The 19,942-nt window shown below is 38.4% G+C and overlaps 1 protein-coding gene across 3 annotated transcripts in view; it reads left to right on the top strand.

Annotated features, from left to right (window-relative positions):
• The window catches only part of LSMEM1 (leucine rich single-pass membrane protein 1), a 30,747-nt gene extending 13,758 nt beyond the window's left edge, over positions 1 to 16,989 (top strand). For 2 of the 3 annotated variants that reach the window (XM_043968015.1, XM_043968014.1), the window contains 2 exons: positions 4,444 to 4,578; positions 9,787 to 10,450. In XM_043968015.1, coding sequence (XP_043823950.1) covers positions 4,444 to 4,578; positions 9,787 to 9,917 — 266 coding nt within the window. In that variant the 3' untranslated portion in view covers positions 9,918 to 10,450. Of the gene's footprint in view, positions 1 to 4,443; positions 4,579 to 9,786; positions 10,451 to 16,919 lie in introns of those variants that run through there. The other variant, XR_006353318.1, reaches the window with a different exon arrangement.
• Positions 16,990 to 19,942: the final 2,953 nt, after the last annotated feature.

Below are 19,942 nucleotides of genomic sequence, written 5' to 3'. Positions count from 1 at the left end.
CCAGTCCTTTCACTTGAGCATTCTTTCCATCTGATGTGGATCACTGCATGGTTGCTTTGGCCATAGTAAATAGATATTGATCATGAAAATGGCTGCTATGAACTGTCTGGTTCAGTGAAAATGAAGAGACACACTCTGTCTGAATCTCAGCCTCCACATCTCTTTTTATTTGGCTTTGATGATAAGACTATAGCAAGCATATTACCACCAAAAGGAAATCAACACAGGGTAGGTTTTGGGGTTTTTTTTAACCCTAAGGGAATTTTATATTTCATATACCAAAAAGACCTAAAGCCCAGTTACCCTATGCATACAAAGGAGTTGACACATCTTTCATCAATCAACAAAATATTAAATACGTATTCTGTGCAAGACAATACCAGGCACAGTGGGAGACAAGAAAAACTATGAGGCATGGTCCTGCTCTGAAAAGAGCTTACACCTAGCTGCCCCCTTAGAAGGTATTTCTAGAAGGACTCAAATACGAGCAGTGTCATACTGGGCAAGTCATTTAACCCCTGTGTCTGTTTCAGTAAAATGTGAAAAATCAAGACAATAAGCACCCACCTCAGAGTTATTCTGAAGCTCAAATTATACACACACCATATGTGTATATATATATGTGCATGTATGGATGGATGAATGAAATATTTTACAAATCTTAAAACACTAGTAAGCTATTACTGTTATTAAATTATTTTGGACCCTGCCTTCTTATGTAGAAGAGGGTCCTTACCTTAGGCAACCCAAATCTCCACCCCCTTCCTTAGGGGATTATAGAGTGCTGTTTTAGGCCACAGAGGAAACAAACTTCCCTCCCATCCAGATCAGACAATGGCTTAATTGTTTGCTGTCCTATACAGCCCTCTCCATGGCCCACTTACTCCTGACCTTCAAAATCTAGCTTCCAATCCACTTGGTGTTGCAAGTGCCACATTTTGTAGGTTTGGATGCTACATCAAACAAAAAAGAGTTGGATCTCGATCAACAAGCTCTTCCAACTTTGCCCCTCCCAGGTGGTAGTCAAAATGATAGGTATCCCAGTCTGCTATTCCTTATCTGGGAAACTAAACACCAGTAGCCTGAGTACATAGCCCCTTCTTCAGTAATAGGATTCTCACAACCAGGCTAAACAAGCCTGTGATTAATCTTGACCTGGAACACTAGTTCTGGCCAATAAAAATTGATCATTGACCAACTTAGAAGCAGCAATTCTGGAGGAGCTTCTTTTGGGGGAAAACAAAAACAAAAACAAAAACCCAACTTGTTAACCAATAAAGATGCAGATGGATGCCACTTAACTTTCTACTTCATTTAAAAGAGCCTTGGCATAACTTACTAAGATAAATGAATGGATGGATGGCTGGATCAATGTATTGTACTCTACTATACATCGAGCAGGGGTGCAGAGTAGACTGGGCTACTCCTAACTCTGCTTTCCCAGATTCCACTATGATCTATCTTTCCCCTCGACCTTTCTACCAATACCTTTTCCCCTTCTGGCTAGACACTGAACACCTTCCCCATCCACCCATTCCTAAAGGAGGAAGAGCAGAGCTCTTACTCCACTCCAACCCTTGGGCTCACACCTCACTTTCCAATATTTGTGGACCCTGGGTCATGTGGCCACTTTCACCACTTACAAGAATAGGTCTTCCTGACTCCAGGCCCAGCACTTTTCCCACTGCACCACCACACTGCCCCTGTTTATGATTTAGAATGAAAGAAAAATAGGGTCTTTCTCACACTTGAATTATGGTCCTGATTCTGCTACTTATATTCACTAGCTTAATGGCTATTCTCTCTGAGTCTCAGTTTTCCCATCTGCAAATAATGGATTCAGATTACATGCTTTTTAAGATCCACCTCAGTTCTATTTCAGACCCATTTCAACCAAATTTATAGTTTAGACTGTAATCTTGCAGGTTCTTCATACCCATGAAAATAGAAACATTGATTCTTTCCTATGTTAGAGCCCACTGAGAGAACCAATTGTTAAATTTTCAGTGTGAGCATTTACTACTATTTAATTACTACTAATTATTTACTAATATGGCCTTGATTTATTGTTTTGCTGATGGTCTAGACTTTAGAAGGTGTTGGAAAACTCTTAATAATGCAGATTAAACTTAGAGGTGTGTACATTTTCGCCCCCTGGAGAGCCAGCTGCTAGACATTTACCAGGAGTGCTGCTCAGATTTTAAAAAAATATACACAATCAAACATATCTATGAAAAGGTATCATTGGTTAAACTCAAATAGAAACAATCTGGGCCTCATATTGACTTAGAAATCCACAAATTAACATTATGTATTTTGTATTGTATTTTTATTTATTTTGCTAAACATTTCCCAGTTACATTTTAATCTAGATAGGGCAGCACTTGGGAGTTTTGCTTGTAGTTTGCAGCTTGTAGGCACTGAGTTTGACACCTCTGCTTTAGATTATTCTGAGAGGAATACATTTGATGGAGGAAGGAAAATTAAAGGAGTTGCAGAGAGCACTTGAACAATTCAATTCACCCTTCCCCAAGTTTTTGATTTCTTTATTGGAAAAGTTCTGTGAAAACAAGTCTTTCACAGTTATTGCATTTTCATCTCAGCTACAAAACAGTTAACGAACCTTCTCCACAGAACAAACCAGTCTTAGAAGCACCTTTTAAGAACCAGGAATGTCTCAGGGCCAGATTCAGGCATCAAATATTATTCTAGTGTTCAAATAACTCCTTAGAGGAAATTCTAGGGGCTCAATTTTTCACAGAAAGGAGAAATCCTATAGCCAGTCCAATTCTCGAGCCTTGGTCTCCATTATATTTTTATCTACTTCAGGGAAAAGGGTAGAGAATATCTACCAGCTCTTCTGCCTGACTTCTTTCCTCTACCTCTCAAGAAAAAAAGAAATCCTTCATAAAGCAATAAGCCTACCTCTATAATTGGCTGCCACCTGCATGCTCTAACTTCTTAGAAATTATCTGAGCTTATTAAAGGAAAGGACAGATAGGCAGCAGAAGGTATAGCAGCCTGGTCTTGGAGTCAGACCTACATTAGAATCCTGCCTTAGCTTATTAGTTGTGTAACCCTGACCAAACCACTTAACTTTTCTATTTCAATTTCATCATCTGTGAAATGGGGACAGAAGCACATATTTTAGCCTAGTTATTTATGAAAATCAGATGAGATAATGTTTCCCAAAAGTATTAGTGTACTTTTAAACAGTTAAAATTTAAATGGTTATTTACTTTTATTTAATAATATAAATATTTGTTTATTTTATTAAAGCTATTGAAGATTAAAATGGCACTAAGACTTCAAAACTATTATAATTTTCGAATGCACTAAGACTTTTGGGGCACTGCAGTGTATGCAAAGCTCTTTGCAAACATTGAAAAGCTATATAAATGTTAGCTATAATTAAGGAAGTAACCTAACCCTGGGCACCTTGGTGGCACCATGGATAGAGTGCCAGGCCAAGAGTCAGGAAGACTCATCTTCCTCGGTCAAATCTGGCCTCAGACACTTACTAGCTATGTGACTAACATGTTTCCTTGTCTATAAAAATGGCTGGAGGAGGAAATGGCAAACTACTCTCATATCTTTGCCAAGAAAACCCCAAATAAGGTTAAGAAGAGTCAGACCCACTGAACAACAACAACCACCCCAACCCTGGTTATTCTTTGGATGAGAATGAAGGAAAAAGTGGGGTCAGTGGAGGGGGAGAAGAGGAGGGGGAGGGGGGATCTATATAATAACACAAGTCCTAGGGGGAAAAAGCTGAATAATTCATGTTATCAGTCCGAAGACAGCCCTGCCTCACTCAAGTCAACTTTCTCAAAGATCATAATAATAGCAGCTAACATTTATATGGCACTTCCTATGTTCCAGGCACTGTGCTAAGCATTTTACAATTATCTCATTTGATTTTCATGAAAACCCTGGGAGAAAAAAAAGAAAAAAAAAACCCTGGGAGGCAGGTGCTATTATTATCCCCATCTTACAGATGAGGAAACTGAGGCAAACAGAGATTAAGTGACTTACCCAAGAACACACAGGTACTGAGTGTCTGAGATGGATTTGAATTCAGGTCTTTGTGACTCCAGGTTTAGTGCTCTAGCCACTGCTAGCTGCCACATTATCATAGATTTAGAGGAGAAAGTGATCTCATAAAACATTTAATTCAGTTCTCTCATTTTTCAGATAAGGAAATTGAGGTCCAGAGGTTGTGTCATGCCCAAGTTTCCACCGACAGCAGGGAGCTGAGCTGAGATTTGAACTCAGATCTAAATTCAACACTCTTTCCACTGCATCACAGTTTTCCTAACAACTGTTGTGTTGAATTCAGCTAAGTTGTTTTGATATTACCATTCCATCTGCTTTCCACAGCAGGGAAGATTGGAAGAAAGTTTGAGTAGTGACTGAGTCTTTTTCTCATTTGTTTTACATTAGCTCAAGAGAAGAAGTTCATAGGAGGTGCTGTTAACATAGGGAATGGAATCAGGAACCGAAGCTTATTCTTTGTGGGGCTGATCATTGCCTTGATCGTCAGCTTGACACTGGTTTCTTTTGTGATATTCTTACTAAGTAAGTAAAAAACCCAGCAGGAGCCTCATTACTTAAAATGTTAATTAATAGAATGTGCATCCTTCAATTGACTTGCTTGGCTAGCTATGATCCCTTTGTGCAGTGATATGCATGAATAACTTATAATGTTATGAAGCAGTTAGGGATTTTCTAGGATGAAAGATACAAAATAACACCTTTAGAATGCAAATTCTTTGAGAGTATAGATTTCTTCATTCTCCATATATACCTTGTTATTTACATGTTACCTTCATTTTAATATAAGCTCCGCGAGGGCAGGGGCTGGTTTTGCCTTAAAAAAAAATCATCAGTGTCTACCACCTAGTTCCTGACACTTAGCAAATGATTAAAAATGCTTACTGATGCACTAATTGACCTAGTGCCCAGCACAGTGCCTAGCATAAAGTAGGTGCTCCTAGAGAGCAATTTATTCTTTGTAATAATATTAAAATAGTTGCTATTTGTGTAGCTTTAAGCTTTGCAAAGCATTTTCCATATATTACCTCATTTGATCCTTGAAACAATCTTGTATGGTAGATACTATTATTATTTTTATTTTACAGAAGAAGAAACTAAGGCTTGGAGAGATTAAATGACTTGTTCAGGATCACCTAGCTAAGTAAGTGTCTGAGGTAGAACTCAGGTCTTCTTGAATCCAAGATGTTCCATGAAAACACTAAAACACTAGATGAATGAAGATGACGACGATGATGGTGCATGATGATGATGACAAAGACCATGGCAATGAAAAATCTGCTTTCTTGGAGGGAGTTATGCACATCTGGGAATTCTCTAGTATTCTTTTATCCTACAGAATTATTTCATGAAATTGCAAGAAAAGTCACTTATGCATATTACTTGACCTTACAGAGAAGTGTTATCTCAGTTGTCACTGGGTCTAGATGCTAATAGAAAATTATTCATGGACACTGACTTTGTAATTTTTGTCATTATCATCATCATTATATGTGAAATTGGAAGGAAATTTTAGGAAAGCTTACAAAGTACAGGGAATCCCGAGCCCATTTTCTCTATCTTTCGTCCTATATATGATGATAGTGAAGTTAAAAATCAATAGCCTAGGGAGCAGCTAGGTGGTGCAGTGGGTAAAGCACCAGCCCTGGATTCAGGAGGACCTAAGTTCAAATCCTGACTCAGACACTTAACACTTACTAGCTGTGTGACCCTGGGCAAGTCATTTAATCCTCACTGCCCCACCAAAATAATAATAATAAATCACTGCCCTAAATTGTGTTTATGTGCAAGGGTGCTATTAGGTCTTATATTGATCTTTAGGGGCTCAGACATTCTTTTTTGCATCTAGGATGTAAGGATCCTATAGAGAAATAGAAAAAAGAGAGCACATCATATTTTAGTTCCACAATTCATCAAACATTCATTAATGTGGATTCTAGCTTATCTTTGTAGACAGACATTTCACATTTCCCCCCTTCAAGCACTTCACTTTCTAACCCAATTGGCCAATTTTCTTCTCCCCGAACCTGAAATTCTGTGTACTGCCCCTTTGCCTTTTTGCAGGCCCCCCTTTATGCCTGGAAAGTCCTTCAACTCTTAGAAACCTTGACTTCTTCAAGACTCATCTTAGGGGCAGCTAGGTGGTGCAGTGGCTAAAGCACCGGCCCTGGATTCAGGAGGAGCTGAGTTCGGATCCAACCTCAGACACTTAACACTTAATAGTTGTGTGACCCTGGGCAAGTCACTTAACCCTCATTGCCTCACTAAAAACAAAAAGACTCATTTTAGCTAAACCTATATCTGGGAAGACTTCTGATTCTCCTGGTTGTTAATGTTCTATTGTCTTTCAAATTATCGCCTATTTCCTTACCTTTATTTGTTTCTGCCTGTAGATTGTCACCTCCTAGAGGGGAAGGACTACTGAATTGATCTTTTCTGCCTTTGTTTCCCAGCCACTTGTGCAATGCCTTGCCAATGAAAGGCACTTTAAGAAATACTTTTTTGCATTGGTGTTTATTGAATGAAATTAAGTGCCTGTTATCTACAGATCGCTGTCCTATGTGCTAGTGATACAAAGACTGGAAAATGACTTTGTCTCTTCAGGAGCTTAAGAGGGGGAATAAGATGCATACAAATACCTCAGACAAAAGTTAGAAAAACATTAAATGTACAGAAGAGCTCTGCCTGAGTGGTCTGAGAAACTTCTAGAGGGAGGAGATCATTTTTAGCTAAGGAGATTAAGGAGAAATTCACTTTCAAGATGTTTCTTGAGATAGGAAATGTTTCCTGGAAATCTTTAGATTGGAAACTGACCAAAAACCTCTATAAGACTTGGTACAGAAGCCCTGTCCTTATGAGGTTTGAGGGGGAATGAGGATGTGGGGAAGGTGAGAATTAATTCCTGAATGGCAAACCTGCACATTTTAATGCTTTGGTATTATACAGGAATAAGTCTGTTTTATGGTTTATTTAATTATTGTTAAATGATTTGACCAAATCTTGCTTGATTTTGTTTTTTTATCTCTTGCTCCCAACATTGACCCTGGAAAGGAAGTGAGGACGAGAGGGTGAATTATTGGTGTTTTTGAAAAATGTATTTGTTGTGTATACTATATACACATACAAACATACATTTGTGTATATTTGTATATGTGTGTACATGAGTGTGTGTATGTGTGTAATCATCATCATCACTAGTCCTGGAATCAGGAAGATATTTATTAGCTGTGTGACCCAGGCAAGTCACTAATCACTCTTTGCCTCAGTTTCCTCATCTGTAAAATAAGGATTATAATAGTATTTACCTCCTAGAGTTGTTGTGAGGATCAGATGAAATAATATTTGCAAAGCATTTAGCACAGTGTCTGGCACATAGCAGTAACTATATAGATGCTCTCTCTCCCTCTCTCTCTTTCTCTCTCTCTCTCTCTCTCTCTCAACTACACTCCCTTAAAAAAAATGAAGTCAGGGCAGCTAGATGGCGCAGTGGTAAAGCACTGGCCCTGGATTCAGGAGTACCTGAGTTCAAATCTCGCCTCAGACACTTGACACTTACTAGCTGTGTGACCCTGGGCAAGTCACTTAACCCTCATTGCCCTGAAAAAAAAAATGAAGTCTCCTCCATCCATAACAAAGAAAAACAACTGAGCAAAACCAATCAACCATCACGGTATATATCATCCCACACCCATAGTTCCCCATTTCTTTTTTTTTTTTTTAAAGTGAGGCAATTGGGGTTAAGTGACTTGCCCAGGGTCACACAGCTAGTAAGTGTTAAGTGTCTGAGGCTGGATTTGAACTCAGGTACTCCTGACTCCAGGGCCGGTGCTCTATCCACTGTGCCACCTAGCCGCCCCTCCCCATTTCTTTACTGAGAGGAGGGAGGTATGTTTCTTCATCTATGTTGGGAGTCCAAAATTGGTCATTAAAATTAATCAGAGGTCAGCTTCCTTTAGTGTTATTTTCATTGACATTATTGAAGCATTATTGAAGTCAAATTCTTGTTGCTTGATTCAGAGTTAGAGAACCTGGGATTGAATCTTGGCTCTGCCATTTGATATTCATGCCACCTTTGGGGAACCACTTAAGCTTGATGAGCCTCCTTTACCTCCTTTACAAAATGAGATGGTTGGGTTAGGTAGCTTCTAGCTCTAGAGATGTCATCCCATGATCTTATGATTAGATGCCTCTAAGATTCCGCTTAGCTCCAAATTCATGATTCCAGGCTTCCTTAATTTTGAACAAAGAGAAAATTTTTACTTTCCTTTCTTGGGTTAATAAGACTCATCATAATTAAGAACAGATTTAAGGGGTTCACAGGGAGAAGAAAGTGTTACTGTTAAAGGATACAGTGACAAATGTTGGTGGAGGTGTGAAAGAATTTGAATTGCATACTTCCTTCTCAAAGTATATGGTTAGCTTTGCCCAAAACTGTAGCCCTGCTAAGGTCCTATCTTTCCCTTATGTATTGACTGGTATAATTCACCCCAAATAACTTCAGATTCAAGGAGGAGCAGGTGCTTTATGGTCCATGTATTTCAAGGCTGGAAGGTCCAGTTGGAAAGCTTAGTTTACTTTTCCATGAGACTTTATCAGCTGAGAACAGTAGCAGGTTATCAGCACAATTAGTCCTTGGAAGGTGGACCTTGGAAAAAACTTCATGAAACTGTGATATAAATAGGAACTTCAATAGAGTAATAGATTTTGTTCTATAGTTCTGGGAAATTTTAACTTCTGTAAATACAACTAAAGTTGTTGTTCTCTGTATTACTAAATTGCCAGGAGTTCTATTGAGGTCAGGTTCTGTTTTCATTTCTGACTTTGGATCCCCAATGCTTGGCATAGTCCCTGACACATAGTTGATGTTCAAATAAGTACTTATTGAATTTAATTGGTTTGAAAAGATTTTTTCCTCCTATCTCAAAAGTCATTTGAAGGGGTTATTATTCCAGAACTAGATGAACTATGTTCAAATAACTCTAAAATGGCATTTAAAAAAATTGTTGTCTTTTGCTTTTTATGTCATTTCCTGATATACTGACATCTCCCATGGAGCCCTCTTTTCTAACAAAAGAAAAGAGTTAAATAAAACCAGTAAAAACTGAAACTATGTCAGACACTGCATGTTAACATTCTGACCCCAAGTTCCACCACCTCTCTACTGAAAGAAGTGTGTTTTATCACAACAATCGAAGAGTCAAATCCATTTTGGAGGATGCTTTTCAGAATAGGGAATAATCATGCTCACCATTTTAGTGTTGGCACTGTGAATGGAATGCTGGACTTAAGAGTGAGGAAGACCTGAGTTTGAACTTTGTCTCAGATACTTACTTGCTACATGATACTAGGCTAAGTTTCCTCATTTCTAAAATAGGGTAATAATAACACCTATCTCGCAAGGTTGTATAAGGATCAAATGAGATAAAAATGATTATTATTGTTTTCATAAATGTTTTTGGCCAGGCCAAGGTTTATATTTATCTGCCAAGGGTATTCAATATTGGCACCATTTCAACTACCAAATATTTCAGTGAAGGATGAACTTTCTTCTGTTCTCTCCTCTCCCTTCTCCCTCTGCTCCTTCACTTGACAGAATGTTGTTTCACTTCCTGACAGGCAGACTTGTCCTTGTACAATTGTGTTCTTTCCAGTGCCTGGATGAATGTTAAGCATTGAGTAGTCATGATAAACACATTCAAAACCAACTGATAGAATTTATTTTCCTTTTAAAAGTTCAAACTGGAAGCAAGATGGATGAAGTGTCAAGAAGATTAACAGCTGAAGGAAAGGATATTGATGAGCTGAAGAAAATAAACAGCATGATATTAAACCGTCTCAACCAATTGGATGCTATTGAAAACTAAAGAAATGATCTGTAAAACATCAACTGTGAAAGTCTGGAGGATTCCTCTTAACTTTACAAAGAATATTTAGGTGAACTTTTCAGGAGGTTACTATAAGAGAACAACACATTGGGTGACAAAAAAAAAAAGGGTTGATGACATTCTTTTGGTTGTATCCATGAGAAAAAATTCTAGAAATAGCAATTTCTCAAGCCTCCGTGATATAGTTGTTAATGTTTTTGGAGGATAAATGATGTGAATGAGAATGGAGAAAGCACTGGATTTTTAGTCAGAATACTTGAGTTCTATTCCTGGCACTGCCATGTACATTACCTGTGTGACCTTGGATAAGCCACTTAATAGCTTTGGGCATCAGCTTCATAGGATCATAATAATCATAGATTTAGATTTGAAAGGAACCTCAGTCTACCTACTCCTACCCTCTCATTTGACAGAGGAGAAAACTGAAGCCAAGAGAAATCCAGTGACTTGTCCAAGGTCACACAGGTAGTAAAAATCAGTTTTTTTTTTTTAATAACTAGTTTATTTGGTTTTGAGGGTTTTTTTGGGGGGGGGCGGTTTGTGAGGCAATTGAGGTTAAGTGACTTGCCCAGGGTCACACAGCTAGTAAGTGTCAAGTGTCTGAGGCCAGGTTTGAACTCAGGTCCTCCTGACTCCAGGGCTGCTACTCTATCCACTGTGCCACCTAGCTGCCCCTAAAAAATCAGGGTTTTAATTCATTTCCTCTCACTTTAAAGCCATTGCTCTTTCCACTATACTATGTCTTTCCTTAAGTGTAAAATGAGAAGATTGCATTAGGTGAGTTCTAAGGTTTTTTCCAGCACTAACATGTTTTATGTTCTATGTTAAGGTGCTGGTATGAATGACATTAAAACCTCCTAAGTCGGTTTTAAATATATCCTTTAAGAATGTTTGTTTCAAGACATGCTAATATATCTGTCACAAATTTCTAATACTCTGTGCATATTTCCTGAGAAGACTTGAGGAGTTACTCCTTATAATTATTGGTTCTAAGGCTAAGTAGAGACAATGTCTTTTATATTTAAAAAAATTCTTCTAATAGAGTATTGTACTTTTGTTATTCTCTCTACCTTTCCAGTCCTTTCTTTTCCTCTGCTATTGTATCTTACCCTCCACATACCCTACTATCCAGTGACACTGGCCTCCTTTCTTTTCCTCACATATGACATGTCATCACCCAGTTCTGGGCATTTTCGATGTGCTGACCCCTCTGCCTGGAACTCTCTCTGCCTCATGGCTCCCCTGACTTCCTAAATAATCTAAAGTCCTTTCTTTTAAAAGGAGCCTTTCCTGATGATCTCCTAATGCTAATCTGTTGATTATCTCCAATTTATTTATTTTTTTGTTTTGTTTTGTTTTTTGCCCAGGGTCACACAGCTAGTAAGTGTCAAGTGTCTGAGGCCGGATTTGAACTCAGGTCCTCCTGAATCCAGGGCCGGTGCTCTATCCTCCAATTTATTTTGAATGCAGCTTATTTGTACATAGTTGTTTTCATGTTGTCTCTCTCAGCTCCTCGAGAACAGGAATTGTTTTGTGCTTTTCTTTGTATCTGCAGTGCCTGACACATAGTAAGTGCCTAGTACATGCTTATTGATGATAAAACAATAAAAGTAAAACAACAAAAGATAATTCCAGATTAGTTTCCTGCATATATGATATGAGTACTTGTGTCTCTGTATAAGAGCAAAAGAAATAAATTTATTCTCCTCCAGTAAGTTTGCTATAAATTTATCTTATTTATCAGATTTCCCACAAAAAGAAAACTTTTTTGGATGACCCTAACCTGTTGGTGAAGGGCCTTGAGTTCATGTTGAAAGATTTTTATTTCATGCCATAAAGGACTTGGGACATGATAATTATCTTCAAGTATTCAAAAAGCTATCACATAGAAGAATGTTGTTGTTTTTTTCCTACCTGGGCCAAGAGGGCAGAACTAGCATCAAGAGGCAAATTTGTGGGTTTGTTTTTTGTTTTGTTTTTGTTTTTCAGGGCAATGAGGGTTAAGTGACTTGCCCAGGGTCACACAGCTAGTAAGTGTCAAGTGTCTGAGGCCAGATTTGAACTCAGGTTCTCCTGAATCCAGGGCTGGTGCTTTATCCACTGTGCCACACAGATGCCCCCAAATTTGGGTTTAATATTAGGAAAAATTTCTTAACTATTAGATCTGTCCAAAAATAGAATGTGCTGCTCTTTGTGGTAGTAGATTCCTGCTCACTTGAGTTCTCAATTGACATTCCAATGTCAAAGAAAGAATGGATGATCACATCTGAGAGGTTTGCAGAGTAGGTTATTATTCAGGTATGGGTTGGACTAAAAGAATGTAAAGAATTAATTGTTATTTGAGGTTTTTATGCCTTGGTGTGCACTGGCCTGGGGCTCCACAAACCACACGGTGCTCCAGCCACTGGTTGTAGCCGTTGCCAGGGCTCTGGCACCTCATGTCATCACCACTCGCTGATGCCTACATGGGCCTGGCAAAATTATAAAGATTAGAAGCCTAGTGAGGGCAGTCATGTGACTGTCAGAGCAGCCATCCCATTGGTTGGGGCTGTGTGGGGTGTTTCTAGGTTAGGGGGAGGAGAATTGGGCATTCTAGGTGGAAGCTGGAAAGCAACAGGTGTCCTGCTGCGTATTTTCAGCTGATTCCTGGGCGGTGGTATTTTTTCAGGTATTATAATTTCCCTTTCCCCATTTTATTTCCTTTCCCTTGATCCTACTAATCCTGTTTGTGTGTTTTTTTAAGTTCGTTCTTGTTAAAATAAATCTTGTTCTGTTTTGAGGAAGGCTGCCAGTCTCCTTCCTTGCCCCAATATTGTGGCGAGTCACTTAGCTAGCACTCCCCAATTAAAAATTGGTCCCCACAAGGCCTCACAAACTTGACATTTTGTGATTCTGTATTAGCTATCAATGACTTCATGTGTTAGTTTTCCCAGGGATGTTTGCCTTTCTATGAGAGATAATTCCTCAACTTAAAGGAAAGTTGAGTGCTTATTATACATTACTTTTCCTTTGAAGTAGATATCTTCCATACCTGGCACACATTCCCTACTTACCTTTCCCTCAAATTCAAACTTAGCTCAAGTACCATTTTCTAGGTGAGCCTTTTCTTATTTTGATCCCTCCTACCAACTGCCATCGCTCCCCCAAAACAATTTACCTCGTATTAATTTTTAAAAAATTTTTTTCTCTAAATATATATATGTGTATATATATATATATATATATATATATATATATATATATATATATATGCTGACCCTCCTGATAGGAATGTAAGCTCCCTGAAGACAGAGACTGTTTCACTTTTTTTTGGTATCTCTAACACCTAGCACAGTGCCTGGCACATAACAGGAACGTATTAACTGCTTGATGATTGATTGATTGATTGATTGATTGATTGATAGCCATTGGTGACAGCCTGGTAGGTGAAATACTTAGGAGGTGAGAGGCTTTCCTGGTGCCCATCAAGTGACACTACTTAGGTGACTGCCTGTGTAACCTATTTGTAAAACTGTATTAAAATTTTATCCTGTTCTAGTTCTCCTGATTCACCCCCTCTTTCTAGTTAGTATAGTAAGTTTATAAGTAGCCCATATAAAGTAACAAAAACAGGAATTAAGATTGCAAAGGGGAGTATTGAAATCACTTACAGATTGTCTCATAGATCAAAGGAGTATAATTTGCAGACTGTATCATATATTAACTAAAAATCACATCCTGAGAGTACATGCTAAATCAGGGGAAGCTCTCATAGACCTTGTTGTCAGAGCCTTTTGGTCCTATGAATTGTAAAGCTCAGATAAACTCCAGACATCTGCAGTAAGACCGGTAGGACACCAAATGCTACTGATAATTGAGATGATGTGAATATATTAATGAGCTAACCCCAAGGTGGCACAGGTAAAAGTCTGTCCCCCACAAAATCCCTGTAAAAATGAGACTCCAAAATCTTCACCCCTGTGTACTCTTCCACCTTCATATGGGTCCATGCTGCCCAAATGCTCCCAAAACCAATCCTCAGTTATATAAGTGACTCTCCCTTTTCCCATTCTCTTCCCCAAGTTGCCTACCTTTCTCCATCACTCTCATGCCATCTACCTTCGTGTCTTCCCCCTTTTGCATTGTCTCTGAACTTTTTGTGCTATTTGCCCCGGAACCCTCTCTGCCTTATTGAAATGTGATTGAAACCTTACTTCCCACTGCCATTGTAGTTTTTCCCAGCAAGTAGCAAAGAGCCCGGGAGTGTCTGCCCTCATTTCATTATTCATAAATTAATCAGCAATTCACTGAATTGAACTCCGCTTACCATAATTCAAACAAACTAACCATAGATTCTATAATTTGGTTTTTAGGAAATTGAGCATCTAGGCAAAAGGAAACATCAACTTCCCTGAATAACTGCCCATCTATTTCCTAGAGATACTCTGTATGCTCTCTGGAAAGTCTACATAGTTGGTTTGGTCATTGGATACCTAACTCCAGAGTATTTCTTATGGGTAACTATAGTGCACATAATAATAATGATAGTTATAAAATAATAATAATAACAAAATAAATGGGATAACTTTTTTGTTTAATAAAAACATGGCTGTCTCATGGTAAACATTGTAGAAGTCCTTGCATTTAGAGTTAATCTTTATGGAAACAAGGTTTTTTGTATCTAAGATTTCCCTCCCCTCCCGACCCCCCCCACCCCAGTTCCCTGGTATAAAATCACTTTTTGGTAGTGGGAACAAAAGTTAAAAAACATAACAAAACAAAAATAAAAACAAGAACAAAAACAGAATGTCAGAAGAAATGAATAATTATTAAAAATTAATTACTTTGCCCCCCCAATGAAATGATAAATGGATGGTGGCAGCTTTAGATCCAGTTATCTCCCTTGGGAAAAATATTTTCTTCCCTAGCTCTTCTTTCCTAATTGGTGAATGAAGTTTTAATAATTCCCCAAAGAAGTATCTTCATAGGAAAAATAGTAATAAAATTTAGCCTCATTTTCATGGGTATGGGGGCAAAATCTTTTGATAATCATGAAACGAAGTAATAAAACTTCTGTTTTAATTGATTAAATATAGATTGAGAATCTACTATATTCCCAGCTCTGTGCTAGGCACTAATGGAAGATACAGAATGAAAGCCATTTTCCTTGTCCTCAAGTGTCTTACAATCATACTGAATATAAGATTACAATTTATATTTGTCATGAAACACTTAGGTAATGCCATTGGACATTAAGTGAGTAAAGGCTTTCAACAGCTTGTGCTTTAGAGCCCTGGTTTCAAACTCAAATAAAATAGGGGCCACTAAACTATACATAAGGATCCCTGCAGGCTGTATATTGATTTAGAAAACCACATATTAATATTATTTATATTTTGCTGCATTTTATACATTTATTTATTTATTTATTTATTAGGGCCAATCATGTGGGGGTTTTTTTTGGTTGTTTTTTTTTGTGAGGCAATTGGGGTTAAGTGACTTGCCCAGGGTCACACAACTAGTAAGTGTTAAGTGTCTAAGGCCAGATTTGAACTCAAGTCTTCTTGACTCCAGGGACGGTGCTCTATCCACTGCGCCACCTAGCTGCCCCCGCCAATTACATTTTAATCTGGTTTTGGTTGTATTCAGGAGTGCTAGGGACTGCAAGTTTGATACCTGTTCTATATCAATGATCTCCAAAATGGAGATCCTGGCCTGACCCCAAAGGGTATTAATCAGCTAATCTGAGAGTGGAAGGATCCTCCACATGGCTGTCAAAGTGATTTTCCTAAAGCAAAAAATAGTCTGACCATGTCACTCTCCTACTCAATAAACTTCAGTGACTTCATATTGCCTCTAGGAACAATTCTTTGTGTGTTATTTACACACAATTTACAATCTGGTCCAAATCTACTTTTTTCAGCTTTTATTATACATTACTTCCTTTCATGTACTCTATGATTCATACAAACTGATGTTCTTACTGTTTTTCATATACATCACATCATCTCAAAGGCTGTTCCACATGCCTGGAATGCACTTCTCTCATGCTCCCTTACTTGGAAGCCTTTGTTTCTTTTAAAACTTATCTTATGTTACTCTTTATACAAAGTCTTTTTTGATCACTTCCATAGCTTCTGGTGCCCCCTTAATTATTATGTATTTGTTATCTATATATTTTATATTTGTTTCCACATGTACATGTTGTCTCTCCTGATAGAATGTAAGGACCTGAGGTCAGGGACCACTTCATTTTTGTTTTTGTATAATATCTAGAACAGTGACTGCCTGGCTTAGAGTAGGTGCTTAATGATCGAATGTTGATTGGTTAGGAAAGGTTTCAAGAAGGGTGGGGCTATGAGTATGGTCTGTTCCAGAAGGAATGAAAATGCCAACTTGGATGCAGTGGAGGACACTTGTATACTTGGAGCCCTGAATAACCAATCTCCATCAATAAGGAGAGTCTTATCTAAATGAACTTTCATCGTTTTTCTTCACAAACCTTTCCTGCAATTTGGACACTGACAGAATGTTAAACCATGAACAATTCTCCGTTTAAGCTGCTAATAGTGTATAATTAACCAGAAGCAATACTCACTAACAGGAGAGGAGGGACACCTGGTGGCAGTTGATCATTACAAGTTAAGGAAGCAAATTTGGCCAAAGAAATAAAGGAGATCAAAAAGATAAAGACTGTCAATGGAACAGCAGGTTTTAAAGGAAGCCCCTATTATGTGCTTTTTTCCTTTATATATCTAGAATTTAAAAGATAGTGCCTGGCACATAGTAGGTGCTTATTAAATATTGTTTGACTTGACAGTCACTGTGTTAAGTGATGGAAAAATAAAGCTCTCAAGGAGTTTACATTCTGGAAAGGGGCAAGGGGTAGGGAGACACAGCATGTACATACATATAAGTTTATACAAAATGAATACCCTCCCCAAAAAGCATGCCACCAATTTTTCGAGAGGGGATGATAATCCTTTCACTATTCTATTTCAGGTAAAACAATGATGAAGAAGGAGAAAATAGAAAGAGGGAAGAAGAGGAAAAAAACTAAACCCAGCAATGTAAATAGAACAGTTAAAGAGGGGGCATCTAGGTGGTGCAATGGATAAAGCACCGGTCCTGGATTTAGGAGGACCTGAGTTCAAATTCGGGCTTGACACTTATTAGCTGTGTGACCCTGGACAAGTCACTTAACCTTCATTTCCCTGCCCCCCCCCAAAAACCAAAAAACCAAACCAAACAAAAAAATAAAACAGCTAAAGAACAGTGGCCACATCTAGGGAAAGGTCAGCAGAAAATCAGAATGGAAGGAGAGGGAAAGAAAAACCTAAGATTTAGCCTAAGGAAACATCTGCTTTTAAAGTCCTGATGTGCCACTGAGCCTTTTCCTTTCCCTTTCCAGCTTCTGCTCCAGACACATAGGCTGATAGCAAGAGTGTGCTGGAGCCAGATCCAACTGGCTTTCAAGAGACAATTTTTAAATTTTCAGGGTGAACATTTACATCTCCAAAATCAGCAAAATGCCACAGATCATGACTTGATTTACTGTTTTGTTAATAGTCTAGACTTAAGAAAGTGATAAAGGATTATATTTAGGGTTTTTTTTGGGGGGGGCAGGGCAATGAGGGTTAAGTGACTTGCCCAGGGTCACACAGCTAGTGTCAAGTGTCTGAGGCCAGATTTGAACGCAGGTCCTCCTTAATCGAGGACCAGTGTTTTATCTACTGCACCACCTAGCTGCCCCCAAGAAAGTGATAAAGTAAATGTTAATAAAGGAGAGCAGCTAAGTGGGGCTGTGTTGGGCCTGAAGTCAGGAAGACATCTTCCTGAGTTCAAATTTGGGCTGAAAAATTTACTAGCTTTGTGGCTCTGGGCAAGTCATTCAACCCTGTTTGTTTCAGTTCCCTCATCTGTAAAATGAGCTGGAGAAGGAAATGACAAACTATTCCAGTATCTTTGCTGAGAAAACTCCAAATGAGTTCATGAAGAAATATAACTGAAATGACTGGAAAACAACCCCAAACTGCACATTTACCAAAGCATCACTATCTGGTATTACTCTTTATGGAGTCCGTTAGCTATTTAGTGATTTTTTTTTCTGGGGCAGTGAGAGTTAAGTGACTTGCCTGGGGTCACACAGCTAGCAAGTGTCAAGTGTCTGAGGTCAGATTTGAACTTGGGTTCTTCTGAATCCAGGGCCGGTGCTTTATCCACTGTGCCACCCAGCTGCCCCCTATTTAAGGATTTTTTATAAGGCCCTCGGCTAAATAAATGACTACTTCCTACTTCCTAATGAATTGAAGAAAAATTCGAAGATTCTGCTCAAATAAATCAGTCAGTGAATCACTGAATCCCTAAAGTGTCCATACAATGTCCTAGGTCAGGAGGCATAGTATAAACTATGGTCTCTGCTCTAAAGAAATTTACAATCTGCTTGTAGGATCAAAGGATCTCGAGGTGGAAGGCATCTAGTCCAATATGATCTTTCTTTTACAAATGAGGAAACAGAGGCCCGAGGAAATTAAGTGTCTTACTCAAGGTCCCATAGGTAGCAAGCTTCAGAGGTATGATTTGAAACTGGGTCCTCTGGCTCAAAGGCAAGTCTTTGTGCCACTCTTGTGTAGAGATAAGGCTAATATTATAGGAAAGAACAGTACACGGGACAAAATAAAGCCCCACATTGTGTGGTACAAGATGAAAGACCTTGTAGGAGCTGTGATGAAATAATGAGATTTAGCAGATACTCAAAGACCCACCTGGAGATTAATCTATACTGATTGAATCAAGTGAGAGTGATTGACTGCTGATTAAGCCTACTTCGAGTTAACTGGATTGTAATCACACCTGGCTAGCCCTTAAGAAGGTATTGTTCTCAGAAACTAGACTGTGAACTCAACATGAGAACACCTTCAAAGCCAATGGATTTGGAGGACAGCAACCAATCACCTTGAAGCAGTGTGTAAGGACCAACTCTGTTCCAGACCTATAAAAAGCTTCCACAAACAGCTTGCTGGGGAGTTCCTGATTAAAGCAGACTTGTGGAGGAGGACTTGAGGAAGAACTCAACCAGGCTGGAACTCTAGGCTAGGTAGGACTTCTTTTTCTTAACTTTCTGAACTCCTTGTAAATATCTATATGCTTTAATAAATGTTTAATGCCCAAAGACTGGTACTGAAGCTATTTAATTTAAGGCAACCACAATTTAGATTTTAAACATCACAGAGCTTAGAGGAAAGAAAGCAGTATCCTTGTTGTAGTATAGACCCTGCTATTTGGCATTTAAAACCTGTCTTATTACATATTACTCCACCCAAATGGCTTTCCTGCTATTCTTCCCTGTCTGCCCTTCATACTCCCCTCCATCACATAGAATCCTGAGGCTCCTTTAAGACTCAGAGCAAGCACCATAGAAGACCTTTCCTGATTCCTACATCACCACAAACACACCTGCTAGTGCCCTTCCCTTCTATTACCTTGTATGTGTTCTGCCTATTCCAATACAGTATATGCACATGGTGTCTCCCAAGGTAGAATCCCGACCCACCTGAAGTTAAGGCTTGTTTTACTCTTTTTTTCCCTTTCCTCCATAACCTAACAATATCTGGCACAAAGTAAGTGCTTAATGTATTCTTTTAAAATTAAATGATTGATGTTTCTCCATAGCATATTATATTGGCTCTTGGATTAAGGTGCTGTTATTGTATTGTGGGAAAGAATGCTTCTATAGCTATTCTTTTTAGTGTTTTTATCAGGAATATTGAATGTTAGATTTGATCAAAGGCTTTTTCTGCATCTATTGATATCATCATATGTTTGGAAGACTTTAAAAATTCATATTTTATTATGTTGATAGTTTTTCTGATATTGATATTGATGATATTGAATGAGCCTTGCATGCTGTTATAAACTGGTTACGATGAATTTTTTCTTTTGTTTTTATTCATTTGAACATATATATATAAAGACAAAAAAGAGCATTTCCATGCACACAGTATATATATATATATATATATATA

The sequence above is a fragment of the Dromiciops gliroides genome, chromosome 5, assembly GCF_019393635.1.
Source record: "Dromiciops gliroides isolate mDroGli1 chromosome 5, mDroGli1.pri, whole genome shotgun sequence".
NCBI lineage: Eukaryota > Metazoa > Chordata > Mammalia > Microbiotheria > Microbiotheriidae > Dromiciops > Dromiciops gliroides.
This window is presented reverse-complemented; position numbering and strand designations above follow the sequence as displayed.